Below are 14,290 nucleotides of genomic sequence, written 5' to 3'. Positions count from 1 at the left end.
ATTTTTAAAAATAGTATTTGTGCAAAATATCTAAAACAGTTTGAAAACAAAAAATTCTGGAACAGTGTTTTGTTCTTACAAAACTTAAATAACCACCTCCCCTTAAAGTAATAATGCTGTCACACCCTCTTATTCCATACAAGTGTGTGCCTTCTTGCTGTTATAGATATTTGATACAGTTTTATTAAATGTTCTGAACTGATAAACAAAAACTGCCTAGGACATTTTTAGTAGCACTATATAATGGCTGGGATGTGTGTGTGTGTATATATATATATCCAACTTGAGTTTACGGAGCTCTTGCTTCTCTGTCATCATACCTGTGAAGGATGGTTTAAGCAGTGCCAAACGGGTTCGTGGTTGTCGCTTTAGGATTAATTCTGCTGGCATTTTCTTTGTTATTGAATTGGGTGTGTCACGCTTTTCCTCTTCTTTGAAATAATGCTCACACCTCTCCATGTAGAACTCAAAATCACCAGCCTCTCCGTGAAATATTTTCTATCTTGCCTAGAAACATCTTGGTTACTAACCTTTTTTTTTCTATACTGCACATACCAGCCCACCTAATACTTAACCACTTGTGGCTCACTTACAACTTGATCTTACACCTTTGCATGGTTTTTCTGTTTGTTAGGCCGAAATGCCACTCTCTGTTGTGTACCAACAACATAAAACAATGCCATCCTGTTCACCACCTGTTATGTTCAGTACTATCACACAAGGTAACCACAACTTGCCTAGTCCTAGACCTCTGCCATTACACTGACATGGGTGACTCCTGCACATAATAACAAAACATTGTATTACTCAAGTCAACAGCACAGCAGGAATGTTCCCTAGTAGAACATAGACATTTGCTGTAAACAATGGTTGCTGGTTGTACTTATTTACAGTTTATTGAGTGTTCAAGGCATTTAAAAGTTTGTTGTTTTCATGATGCAAACATCCTTCTGATAAAATATATATGTTTCTTGCACAAATTTTCCGGATTGTCATACGTCTGTCTTGCATGTTTATGTTGCCAATGGTTATAGTGGTATACAGCAGGGCCGGAACTAGGAGATTCGTTAGGGGGGGCAAAGCTTAATTTGCCACCCCCTTCTCACCAACATTATAAAATACCCTTTTTCGTTAGAAGCGGTGGTTGAAATGATACCATTCACTTATACATAATTGAGAACTTTTATTTATCGAGTACACTAATTGGAAAACTAATACAATTACATTTTTTATTATAATGAAGTAGACTGTTATCAAACTATTGTTTATTGTTTGCACAACAGTGAAAATTAATGTCTTACCAATAAGTTTATTAAGTACTAAAATTACATAAGGAACGTGTGATTCTGAATTAAGTATAATATTGTATTGATAACCATACAAAGAAATTCAGTATAAATTTAATTTTTCGAGCATGATTAGCTGCAAAAGTGTTAATAATATCATCAAAATTGATCAAAGCAGCTCGTTTGTGTTCAATAGATATAAATAATACTTAGATTTGTTAATCTCTGCTGGCCCATCGTGCTTCTCAAATAGCTTTTAATAAGTTTAAGTTTACTAAAACTTTTTTCACCTGACGCAATGGTAACTGGAAGGGTGAAAAACATTCTCAGAGCAGTAGTAATGTTAGGATGTGCCTCCTCCAATTTAATTTTGTAGATAAGGCTCAACATTTTTGATGCTGTAGCATCTTTTAATTCATAGTCTACTGTTAATGCATGGTGCTTAAAACTTTCAATTTAAAATATGAATTCTTCTTTGTTAAGATCGGCCCTGTGTTTCCTAATTCTGCTGCTTTGACTTTTAAATCTTCTACTTCCATTTTATGAATTTGAACACCACTAAAAACTCCAAACTTATTGTTAATGTTCTCCAAAGCCTTAAACCTGTTACTCAGTTCCATAATATATCTGTCAATGACTTTCAACATTACTTGATGTAATTTTTTTGGACATACGCCATTGCTAAGCACTTTTTCTGTAGAAGAAAACTAAAAAATAAAATAAGTAAAAATAACCAAAAGACAAAAAGCACAAATTAAGCAAAAAATTGCTGTTGTCAACAGAATATAAACACCACAAAATATTCCGTAACAGGAATATGGTCAACAAATAAAGAAAAACAAAGAAAAATACACTAAGAGAACGAAAAAACCCACAAATCATGATGACACAAAAATATTGAACCCAAAAAAAATTATGCACAATGGTTGAAACGAGACAAAAACACGACAAAACGAAAAGACGAAACAAACACAATAGTTTTTCCAAAACAGAAACAAGCGACGTTTCGGGAACTGCTATCTGCTCCCGTCCTCAGGCAGAGACGCACATGGTACGAAAACACAGGTGCGACTGAGTAGGAGCTGGAAAAATGAGGGTATTTATCAGAGAAAGGGCTACATCTTGCTCAGCCAAGTGATCACCCGCGCAACGGGTCCTTGAGATGCCAGCTCTCATCGCAGTGGTTTTACTCACTCCAGACCACGAATTATGGTAATACTTGTTTCTTAGAGTGAAGTAACGCATTTGAAGTACGAATATATTTACAAATTATGCATAATCAAGTTAAATAGAATTTCTTAATTTCTTGGCTAACTTATTGGTCGCGTTATGTACACTTTCAAAACTTTTTTTAATGACTAGTTTCAACTTGTTTTAGTGAACCACTTTTCATATTTTGCCGCCCCCTGATATTTGCCGCCCGGGGCACATGCCCCCCATGCCCCCCCCTTAGTTCCGGCCCTGGTATACAGCATAGTACGAGTTATTAAAATGCATAAATAATGCCTCCATATTTTCTGTTTGCAGAACATGATCTGTTATAAATTAAAGATTGTTAAACAGAATGTACCGAAGTGATTTGGCTACAAAAGCTATACTTCAGTGGGTCACTACAATAAATTTTAGTACTATAGTAGGCTATTAATTTTTGGATTTTTTTTGTAACTTAAAAAGAGGATAATCTTAGACATATTCATAAATACAAAACAATATGTTTAAATTTTAATGCAGTTCTTTTACTAATAATAAGTTTGTTACAATCAAAACCAACTGAATAAATTTTAAAGTGCATCTTTGAAGTCAAATAATTTTATTAGGTTCCCTATTTCATCTTCTTAATTTTACAATATTGTATTCAAAACCTATAACATTCACAAAATTTACTTTTATTTAAAAAATTACTTTTATATTTAATAGGTATTTTTTTAAATAATTATCTTGCATACTTTTTATAGGCTGTGTGTTACAAATGTGGTATTGAGACCACATCACCTCGGAAAAAAACAATAGCACTCTGCAAGATCTGTTCAGAAACAAGAGAAATGTGGAAGAAATCGGGTGCCTGGTTCTTCAAAGTATGTCCATTGTTCATTATTTCTTTAGATTAATGAATTATACTAACAATGTCACAAATTGTTTAAAAACATCAGTTAGGTAGTATGTTCTTTATTAAAATATACTACATATAATATCTTAAAATGCTTTTGGGGGCTCATCCTGAATCAGTTTAGCTAGTTTTAGTCTATCAATTAACATGCAAAGAACATTTCAAAACCCGTGCCCTAAAGGATAGATGAACTGATTCTGGTGTGGTGGTGTTAGGGTTGTGTCAACCTCACTCCCACACTTTTGCAAAAATAAATATTGACACATACAGATGTTTTACCATAATATGTTGGGCATACACCATTGCTGGTTTATGCTGGTTGTCATACATAGATACACAGAAAACAAGCCAATTAGTTGATGTCAAATGTTACGTGTTTAGATAACAAAGAGAATAATGTTGAAAAAAAAAATGACAGCACAGACCAACACAGTAAGCTAACAATGATGAGAAAGTTGCAACCAGAATAGTAAATACAGAAAAACATCTCTAGACGGCACAGCAAAAGGAGGATCCAGTGGCGAAAATAAAATGATAATCTGGACGACTGGACAACAGCACAGACGAACATGACAAAACATTTGTGAAGTTGCGGATACTGGCATCTGTGCCCATTATCAGGCTATGTTAGTCCATGCTGTCCTATAGTTTTTTACAATTAGTGCCAATATATTTCATATTTTGTTAAGCTATACAATGAAAGTAGTTGGTGATTTTCTTTTCCGTAACAGTTTTTTTTGTCTATTTTCAGTTTCACACATTGTAAAAAAAAATAAGGTCATTACAGCCACTGCACATCAAAAAAAAAAACACAATTCAACAAACTTACATGGTCAGTTTGCCTAACATTTAGCTAAGGAAACATTGAGGATCACCTTGAGAATAAATGTTTTTGAAACAATACAGTAAAACACCTATGCAACATAACTTAGAGGGACCAAATTTTTGTATGCTTGTAAACAAAATATTTCTTTATAAACCTGTAGCCTAATAATTTTAAGCTAGCAAATTTTCCTAAATTCCTGGAATTAACGTTGACACGAGCTGGTCTCGGTAGCGTCGTGGTTAACTGCACTTGCACAGCACCAGCTCTCCCCCCTTCCCCCCCTCCACATTAAAATATACACACAAATATTCCTAATTCATTAAGCTTCATTAAATATTTTTTATAAATGTTTGCGTGGAGTCCACATGCAACAGAAGTGAAACTAATTGTTGTTTAGGTGTAGATAGAGATAAATAATCAGTATTTTTTTATTGAACAAGAGATAATAATAGAGAACAGTAAGGATCCGGGTGTGATCACAAAAGAAAAATGCCTTTTTCCGCACCCTGTACTCTGGCATCTGTTCACTGGCACTTTTTGGTGCCTCATTCCCACGTTGCCTTTGATAATACCTCTTATCTGCTTCTGCCTTTTTATTATTTTTAAGAGTAGTGAAAAATCACAATCTCCAGCTGAATAAAATAAAGAACAAAAAAGCACTCCATTCGAACATAAATTACACTTAAAAAGTCAATCTCACAAGTCTGTAAGTCCTTTTGAAATTTCAAATCACAGTGTTCGCATACCAAAAATAAATTATATATAAAAGGCTAACCTCTTTAGAAATCTATATATCTTTTTTACATTTTCAATCACACTGGTCACATAAAAATGAATGATAGGTACTTAAAAAGTTAATTTCACAAATCAATGTCACATTTTCACACGAATAAATAAATTGCAGATATTTTTAATAAAATAAAAGAAATGTGGTAGCGTTAATTGTTAGCCGTTGCGAAAACTGAGGAGTAGACCAACACAAGCAGCATCGCTGCTGCGTCATTCCCACCTCTCCCCTGCCGTCTCCCCTTCCGGCCGCTACAACCAGCATACAGCATGCTCCGCTACGTACCTATCCCCCTTCCTTTGCCGTCTGCCCATTCGACCGCTAGTGCTTGCTGCCGCACTCTCCTGCTCTACTGGTTCCCCCACCTCGTACCTGACTATTCCCCTCATGCGGTCAGAATTTTCATAAAGTTCAAAAATTGTAGCCCTCTTAGCAAAGAAGTTTCAGTACAAAAAGTTATTCAGTTATTAAAATAATTAATTTATTCATAATGGCAATTTAAAAAAATATATAATTTGAAAATTTATTTCTGTATCTTTGTTTCAGTTTTGAAAGATTTTCATCTGAAATATAAGAAAAATGTTTATTATACTGAAATGAAAATGCTTGATGTAAAACACTTTTTGACTGGTATTTCATAAACAATTTATTAAGGTGTTATAAGGAGGTTAACTATCTAGAGATTTTACTGCAGGTAGTGTATATATTGATCCCCACTAAGCCTTTCTGTAAAAGAAAGGTTATTTATTCCTCTAAAATAAAAATAAAATGTTTAATTTCTGCATAATGATTTAATAAAGTTATTTAAAGTTTCTAACTGTTGGGAAAGTTTCTGTTGGTGAGCATGTTACAAATTTAAATAAATAAAAAAAAACTGTTTCAAAAGAATTTTGGAATGAACTTACAATAATATTAAATCATTAAAAATACAATTCAACTGACATTCAGGAGTTTCATGATTTGAGTGTCTATTGACTATGTATCAAAGCTGTGAAATTAATTCAGAAGTAACTAGATTCATTTATAAGCTTGCAGTACCTGTTAAAAATCTCTAAACAATTTTATTGGTATAACAGTACTTAAATCTGTATGGTTTACTTTTTATATCTTAAAATAAACATCCTAAACTCTAGAGCTATATAAACATAGCTTAGTACTTTGTTTTCATGATACCATTACGTAGGCTTTCCTTCATTCAGAACTATTAAAAAATTATTTATCAGTAAATTTAATGATAAGCAGAGACAATAACGCAGACCGACTGAACACAGATGAACAAGTGTCTTTATTTGAGCAATCCTAAAAAAATGTTCATTGGTTTGGGCACATTAGGCTTGTTTTGCTTAGCTTGCTGCAGCCTCTACAGGTTTCTCTAGCCCAATCTTACTCCACACTTACTCCACTAACAGACATGAATAAATGCTGAAGCGAATACACACCTGTATTTTAAGATCATGTGTGTCTCTTCTGCAGACTGTATTCCATATCTGACCTGTTATAGCTACCAATAGTTCTTTCCTTTCGAACACAACAAGACTGGAAAACTCCTTGCCGCTGTGTATTTCAGAATGCACCTGCATTCAACTTGTAAACGTAGGAAAATCACCTGACTTTGGCAAACTTCTAAAAAAAACCCACTGCTCATTTATACACTCAAAATTTGAGTTGAGGCTACTTTCTTTTGTATGGCTTGACATCTTGTCAGCCACAAAGTCTTCGGACTCGGAGACTTGTAAAGAATTAAACATGGTCCACAGTGAAGGACCATCCAAGCATTTCTGTGGAGAGCAGAAATCATCGGGATGCCGAACTGGGATTGAAGCCTAGACCCCTGAACACAAGTGAAGATTGGGAAGCGGTAACTCTGCCGCCTTGCAAGAAGTGCTGCCCCTGACGGGCTCATGCCGAACATGAGCTGCATGGGGTGCCAACCCAACATGAATGTTCTACATTTATACTCTTATGTGTGTGCATTTACCTGTTCATGTGTGTATAATGTCTAACTATATAAATAAAAATATAAATGTCCGTTCGTTCAAAATCTTAAAATCTCCAAAAGTTCTTCACTGATCGCTTTGAAATTTTGACACAACGTTGCACTCAAATAAACTCCTGTTTTTATAAACCTATGTTACACCTGTGACAAAAAGATAGATAAAAATATAGATAGGTAAAACATAAAATTTTTATTGCTATAGTGTGACATTATAGAGATATAGAGAGAAATATAGAGGGATAAAGAGATATATATATATATGTAAATAGAGTTATAGAGAGAGCTATAGAGATATTCATAGAGATATAGAGAATAAGATAGGAATATGCTTTGTATATGTGTACCTACTTGGAACAAATTACAAATAAAATTGATTGAAGCATATATATATATATATATATATATATATATATATATATATATATATATATATATATAAAATCACATGTGATGACAAATAATTTGGTTTTGTTCTACAGAGCTGACGAAACACTGGAAAATCATCGTGGTCTTCAAACCTATAACATCACCATACCAGATCTGCCTTTCCTCAAAGAAAACGCTTGAAAACTTTGCCTAAGGTCAAGACTGTCAGAAGAGCCTAGACTTGTTTTACCAAACAATATTTTGTGCTAAAGAATAGCTCTATTTATTTTATTTTCTTTATGATGAATGTATATTGTATTTATGAATCACCAAAATTTCAATGCAAATAAAATGGTTTTTTTTTTGTACACAATTTTAGAGTTCATAGTTGTGTTTGTACACTTGAGAAGCAGTTAAATGCAAAAATATCTCAGGAATTCTGTAGTTTTGTTAGTAGTGAAGTTACAAAATACCAATATGAAATATTAAAATTCTTCATTTTAGAAGAATTGTACATTATTGATGCAGAAATTAAAGAATTTGTACAGACTTAGTGTTACAATTAAAACAGACACAAATTTAAAATTGAACTTTAGTCAGATTTTTGTTTATTGTGATAGCATTAAGAGTTTTCATCATTAGCATATTTTACTGACACAGATAACACACAGTGTGCATCATCTGTTATCAAGTTAAGGGGGTTAGGCCTTGGCATCTTGGTTTTTCCGATATAAAGAAACCACTTGCAGTACAGCTTGTATTTTATATTGGTTCACAAGGCATAGGGCCTAACTTTGGGCATTTTCTCATGTAAATATTCCTGGACTAGCATAACATTATGACAGTTGCAGTTTCCCTGTCAAATAATTAATTTTCTCTTGGCCGTTTCCGACTGTAATGTACGGTATTCACAAATATACATGGAAAACTTTGTCATGCCATAAATTTTGATAAATGATTCAGAAAAGAAATTCCACAAAAAACTGGAAAAATCCAAGATGGCAGGCCCTCATATCTCTTAAGACCACATGAACAGTCTGCAACTTTTAAGATGGCCAGGTTTATAAGGTTTCCTTAAATGTCAAAATAAACACATTTTCTGCCTCTGTTATATGATACAGTGATTTTATTTATAAGCCACTTGCATACTCGCTTTTACAAAAATAATTTAATTTTATAAAGTATAAATAACTTTACAGTTAGGTAATACAATTGAATATTTAACCTTCCACAATGCCATATATGGTCTTAATGGACAAAAGTTTTTTTTTTGCTCACAACATTTTTGACTTAGACCCTAGCCCATGTTGAAGATATTTATCAGGTAATTTTTAGGAAGTTGGATTAGTAATGATGATCTTCTTAGTTCCATGCTTAGCTTGATACACCAGATAACACTGTGGTGGTGGAAACAGACATACCACCAAGGGCAAATTCAAGGGGTGAAAAGGGGAGAAATTTCCCCCCTTAAGAGCCGAACCATGCACAAAAATGGAATGCAATCATGTGAATTAATTTTATTATTTTGTTTAGAGTGAATAAGCAGAAATTTTTTTCAGTTGATTTGCCCAAGACCTTTTTAATGCCCCAAGTGTTACATTCTACTAGATTTGTATTGTTTCAAAAATAATGAATTTAGCTTTATAATGATACTTAATTTTTTATGTTAATAATTTTGAATTATGTTTATGAGGTTCGTATCATCAATATGTTTATTCTATAAGCAGGGTTTTGTCAATATTGTTCTATGTTTTAGGAAATAAGTCCCTGACTTCCCCAACTGGTACTTTTTTTTTTTGTGATTAGCTGAAGGGCACCGGTTCCCCCCCCCCCCCCCCCCCAGATCCACCACTGGATCCGCCCCTGAATACCTCGGGGAGTAGGCACATCCAAGTGCTTGAAGGCTTTCAGACCCCCTCCCCTCCCGAATCCACCATTGTGACATAATGTTTCCCAGTGCCTTACACAGTATGGAAGTGTGAAGTAACCTGGGAAGAAACTTCCTTCACTTTGAATAATCCTAACTCCGACTTGATCTTGACCCATTAGTCAGTATGTTGACAATGGAGCAAGTGTTCAGTGTAGCATGGTAACTGTTAAATGTTTTTTTGTGCATAATCTTCTATAATTTGTTTTAATAATTGAAGTCATTAAATGATAAAGAGTACACCGAGTTTATTTTAATCACGGCAATAAAATGTAGTGCTTTTCACAGAAAATTCACATTTTGCAGTAATTTCTAAATTGGACAGTGCAGTTGCTTTTATTAATGCTCCTGAAAATGGTGTAATGCATGGAGGAGGGGGAACGTGAAAACCCATAAGGCTTACCACAACATTTGCAATAGTTCTTGTGACAAATCCAGCATGAAATTTTTTAAACATAATTAAGACTGTAAAGCTAGGGTGTTAATGAAAGTAATACCCACAACCCATGGGTTAAGACTTAAGTCCCGCCTCACACATGCCAATAAATGTTGGATCCTGGTTGCAGTCCCTCTCTGCAAGATACGGATGTTTACGGCATACGTCCATTTCTATTCTGTATTTTATACTATGTATCAGATCAGACAGTAGCGAAATAGTCTTATGTTGCCAGATTTACCTTCAAACTGAGGTTGTTAGATATCAAAGAAGCATGTGTCCTATGCTTAGTTGGAAAATTTTATACTAACTTTAACCCATATACAGAAAATATATTTTGGATTTATATCACAAATTCATAATATATATATTTATTTATTTTGTATTATAAAACATTTCTTCAGTACTATTTCAATTACTTTCTGTTAAACTCGATAAAGAAAAGATTGAATATAAAGTAGTTAAATAAGAGATTTCATTGTTTTTAAAAGTTAAAGATTTTGTTTTTTCACACTTCCTAGTGTTGCTGAGCTGTGGATGGTAATGTAAGGCATAGACCCTCATATTCCTAATTCCAGACTAGACTTTTTGGAGCCATGGTTACTAGGTATTTTAGAAAGTTATCCTCCTAGATGAGTGATAATGCAAAGAATTATCTTTAGATTTTTGTAATTTAATTCCCTGTTATAAGGATGTATCATGGATTGAAAATTCTATCTTCCCAACCTCAGCAAAGATTTAACACTTGGCAATATACACCTGAAAAATTGGACTCTACCTCATCCCCAGTTTTCTGAAATGCTCCAGAATTTCAGTGTCTGCCTTGTCGCTTGCAGAAATAGCATAGGTATTTTATAGTGAGGAGGTAGTTTACCTCCACTAGTAAAATGAGAGTGAAATGAATGAATAAATTAATTAGGCTTCACTTCTTGTCAACATTGAGGTCTATAGATGAGGGGTGTAAAGTGATGAGAATGGAGCAGTGGTGTAATGCATGTAGGAGGGGGAGAAATGTGAAAACCCATAAGGCTTACCGCAACATTTGCAATAATTCTTGTGACAAATCCAGCATTAAACAGAGTTCAAAGATGGATTTCCATGGTATGTCTGCAACAGAGTTTTTATACGAGCCAACTGCGTCTTGGCGTGGGGATGGTCTCAAGCGTCCTCAGTCGACCATCACCTCTCAAGGCAGAATACACCAGCACCCCGGGAACTTCATCCTTCCTTCCCGATACTTACTTTCTAAACTCCTTATCATATCCTCGAGGATATCTCGGGTGGTGGGTGACTGTTTAACTTAATTAACTGTAAATCCTCTCAGGGACTCTGAAAAATTGCGAAGATATCATCCAGCCACATGGGTCCGCTGGACTGCAAATACACAAATTCGTGGCACAGGACTTCTTATCAGTGATCATATTATTTCTTTGTAACTTTGATTTTAAACTGCTATGGAATGTGCAATAAAATATCTGACTTTGAACATGAATTCCTCTTCCACCATGGAGGAGTGTGTGGAGGCAAAGAGCCACACAGTATCAGCATCTATCACGTCCGACGCTGCACAAGGCACTACTATCAGGGCTATGTCTCGTTTCACACCCTGAGCGAGGAGCGCTAGCTGAATTCATGTGCCCTTAAGCACGCGGTGGCACCCATATTAAACGTTACGTTGACACTCGCCAACCAACACCTAGCCCCATTCTATTCGGACAGCTACCTTTTGCAATTTACACTTTGTCCTACTTGAATACTTTATACCAGTGGTTACCAAACGGTGGGTCGCGACCCACCAGTGGGTTGTGGGAGGGTTACAGGTGGGTCGCGACTCAATCCTAAAACTATCAGAAACCATTGAATAAACCATCAGAAAAGATAAGAAAAATTGAAACAAATATAATGGTGTGCAAACACATATCTATTGTTAAATAAATGTTTTGCTACAAAGTGCTTATATTTTGTCAACCATTTTCAAATCGGAATACAAATTGTTTATCAATAACCAATCTATATCTTAAAAAAATTATATATTGATAAACAATTTGTATTCTGATTTGAAAATGGTTGACAAAATACAGTAAACTCTCTCCAGTCCGGGGTTCTTGGGGATTTACAGACCACGGATTTGTGATTACTCCGGATTTTTGAGAGGTAAAAAAATTGTTTATTTTTTTACTGTTAAGAAACATGTTTTTTCTCTTCCCTCGTGTAGGTAAATGACACGTTAGCAGTTATCTAATGGAATTACATAAAACAGAATACATTGCTAAAAAAGATTCAACATTACTTAAAATTAAAATAACGCCACGTCTCTCTTTGACACTGTGTACTAAAGCATCTCCCACTGCACTGTTCACAGCCAGCCGGCTGCACGGACGGCAGACACGCGGCGCGGCGCCCACCGGCTGACTGTAAACAGTGATCTAATCTTTTGTTTACAGAGATGCGAGTGCGTGTTTGGGCGTGTGAAGAGTTTTGCGTTTCAAACTGTTCTTTTCCGACTCACTCTCTGCTACGAAAGCTTTGAGTTTTTCCTTTTGTTTTTTTATGTTATACACAGTTGACTCGCCAATACCATACTCAAGCGCGATTGCTGCAACACGTACACCACGATTTAACTTATCACATATTTCATGCTTTTGTTTTAATGTCAGTGTTACGTGTTTTCTTTTCACCTTCATAATTCTCCACACTCAGCAAAACCTTTAAATATGTACAATCAACTGCTGTGCACGTCTACTCTGAGCTACCGGAAACACTCCACTAAGCAGTTGCTCTCTATCGTGAGACATTTATCTTCCCCCTATCTAAATATCCTACACTCTCAGCACGTCTTTTATTTTGTTTGTGTCAGATGTCATGCGTTTTGACAGGCGGAAAAAAATAACAGAGATGCGAGTGCGTGTATCGTAGTTACACGACGCGGCACACACACTTTTTTACCTTGGGAACACAGAGCTCCACAACACTGCAGAACGCTTTAAAAAAAAAAATTATTTTTCAGTTACAAAACACCACTGATTTCTGAGTACCACGGATTCTCGGGGTCCGGATTTGCGAGAGTTCACTGTATATGCACTTTGTAGCAAAGCATATATACACGCACATGCACGCACACGCACACACACAAATATTTGATGGTAAATTATATATACATAAGGAAGGGATACGATACAAATAATGTTTTTTACTCCGCCATGGACCTATAGACAGTGGAGGTATTCCTGTAAGGAAAGGTGGGTCGCCAGCTGAAAAAGTTTGGGAACCTCTGCTTTATACTATAAACACTGTAGGAAGATATGTACTTGCTCCGTTATCATCGTGTGTTGACTCTGTCTGAAATTTTACTGTAAATGTAGTGATGACACTAAGATTATTAAAACCAAAAATACTTGGTAGGGCTGGCTACCACATGACTAGAATTCAGATGGTTTTTAATTATGCAAAAGCCAACCACAGATTATTACAAAGTCTGTGGAAAGATGTAAAAAAATATGACCTGAAAGAAATTACAGCTGCATAAATTCCTTAATTTTTCAAATGTACCTACAAATAATACTGAACTACAACTGGGGGTAACTACATGCATATACAATAAATCTATATTCATTTTGATGGCAGTTTTTAATATCAATATCTATGTATCATATTTATAAGAATACAATATGACTCATTAGAAGAAAATAATTTTTGGATCATATATGAAAATTTAATAATAAATTTTTGTAGCACTTCTAAATTTTCAAATTTTAAAACTAAAGTATAAATATGTAAAGCAATCAAAATCAAAACACACAAACTGTGTACCTGGTGAGTATTATTGACATCTTAAACCTCCCTTTCATACTGCACCAACTTCAGATGCACCAAAAAATCTACTAATGTTAATGTACCTAACAAGTAAATTAATTTTTACACTATCTTACTGCATAAAATAGTTCTATAGATTAACTTCAGAAAGTGCCACAAACATTTACACTTAATATCCCATTTTCACATCTTTCATATTTTTATCAAAAACATTTTAAACATAACAAACATGGCAGTTGATGAAGGTTGTATGTCAACTCATTAAATTGTAATTAGGCTCATTTAAGGTTCACCATATTTAGTTACACCAAGTTACTGTTCATGTTGAAATGAAATTTATGCAACAGGCAAAAAAAAAATGAACCATGTTAATTGCAACACGATATTTGAAAGCAAGACAGTTCCATTTTTTATGCTCTAAACTGGGGAAAAATCCTGGTCTAGCATTACATTACCTTGGTACATTGATAGAAAATGCTGAATTTTCGCATTTGCCAACTGAGCAGAGACAAGTGAAGTCAGGCAGCAAATTAGTTTTTGAAACAAACAATGTGCTCCACTTAACTGCAAGAAAAAAATACGAGTTAAATTTAACAGGATGTAAAAATTTTGTGGCTGACAAAATAATTTATGTCAAAACTTTCACTGATCTTGACAATTTCCCAAGGTAATTAGAACAAACAAAGCATGACAAACAATAATGCAAATGCTATAAAAGAATGAGAATAAGACATATAAGCACTGAG

The 14,290-nt window shown here is 34.6% G+C and overlaps 1 protein-coding gene across 2 annotated transcripts in view; it reads left to right on the top strand.

Moving 5' to 3' along the window:
* LOC134529796 (rab effector Noc2-like) overlaps positions 1-8,484 on the top strand; it is a 30,502-nt gene extending 22,018 nt beyond the window's left edge. Inside the window, exons 5-6 of one of the 2 annotated variants that reach the window (XM_063364249.1) lie at positions 3,242-3,361; positions 7,482-8,484. In XM_063364249.1, coding sequence (XP_063220319.1) covers positions 3,242-3,361; positions 7,482-7,487 — 126 coding nt within the window. In that variant the 3' untranslated portion in view covers positions 7,488-8,484. The remainder of the gene's footprint in view (positions 1-3,241; positions 3,362-7,481) is intronic. The other variant, XM_063364250.1, reaches the window with a different exon arrangement.
* Positions 8,485-14,290: the final 5,806 nt, after the last annotated feature.

This window comes from Bacillus rossius, chromosome 2 (genome assembly GCF_032445375.1).
Source record: "Bacillus rossius redtenbacheri isolate Brsri chromosome 2, Brsri_v3, whole genome shotgun sequence".
NCBI classification, from domain to species: domain Eukaryota; kingdom Metazoa; phylum Arthropoda; class Insecta; order Phasmatodea; family Bacillidae; genus Bacillus; species Bacillus rossius.
This window is presented reverse-complemented; position numbering and strand designations above follow the sequence as displayed.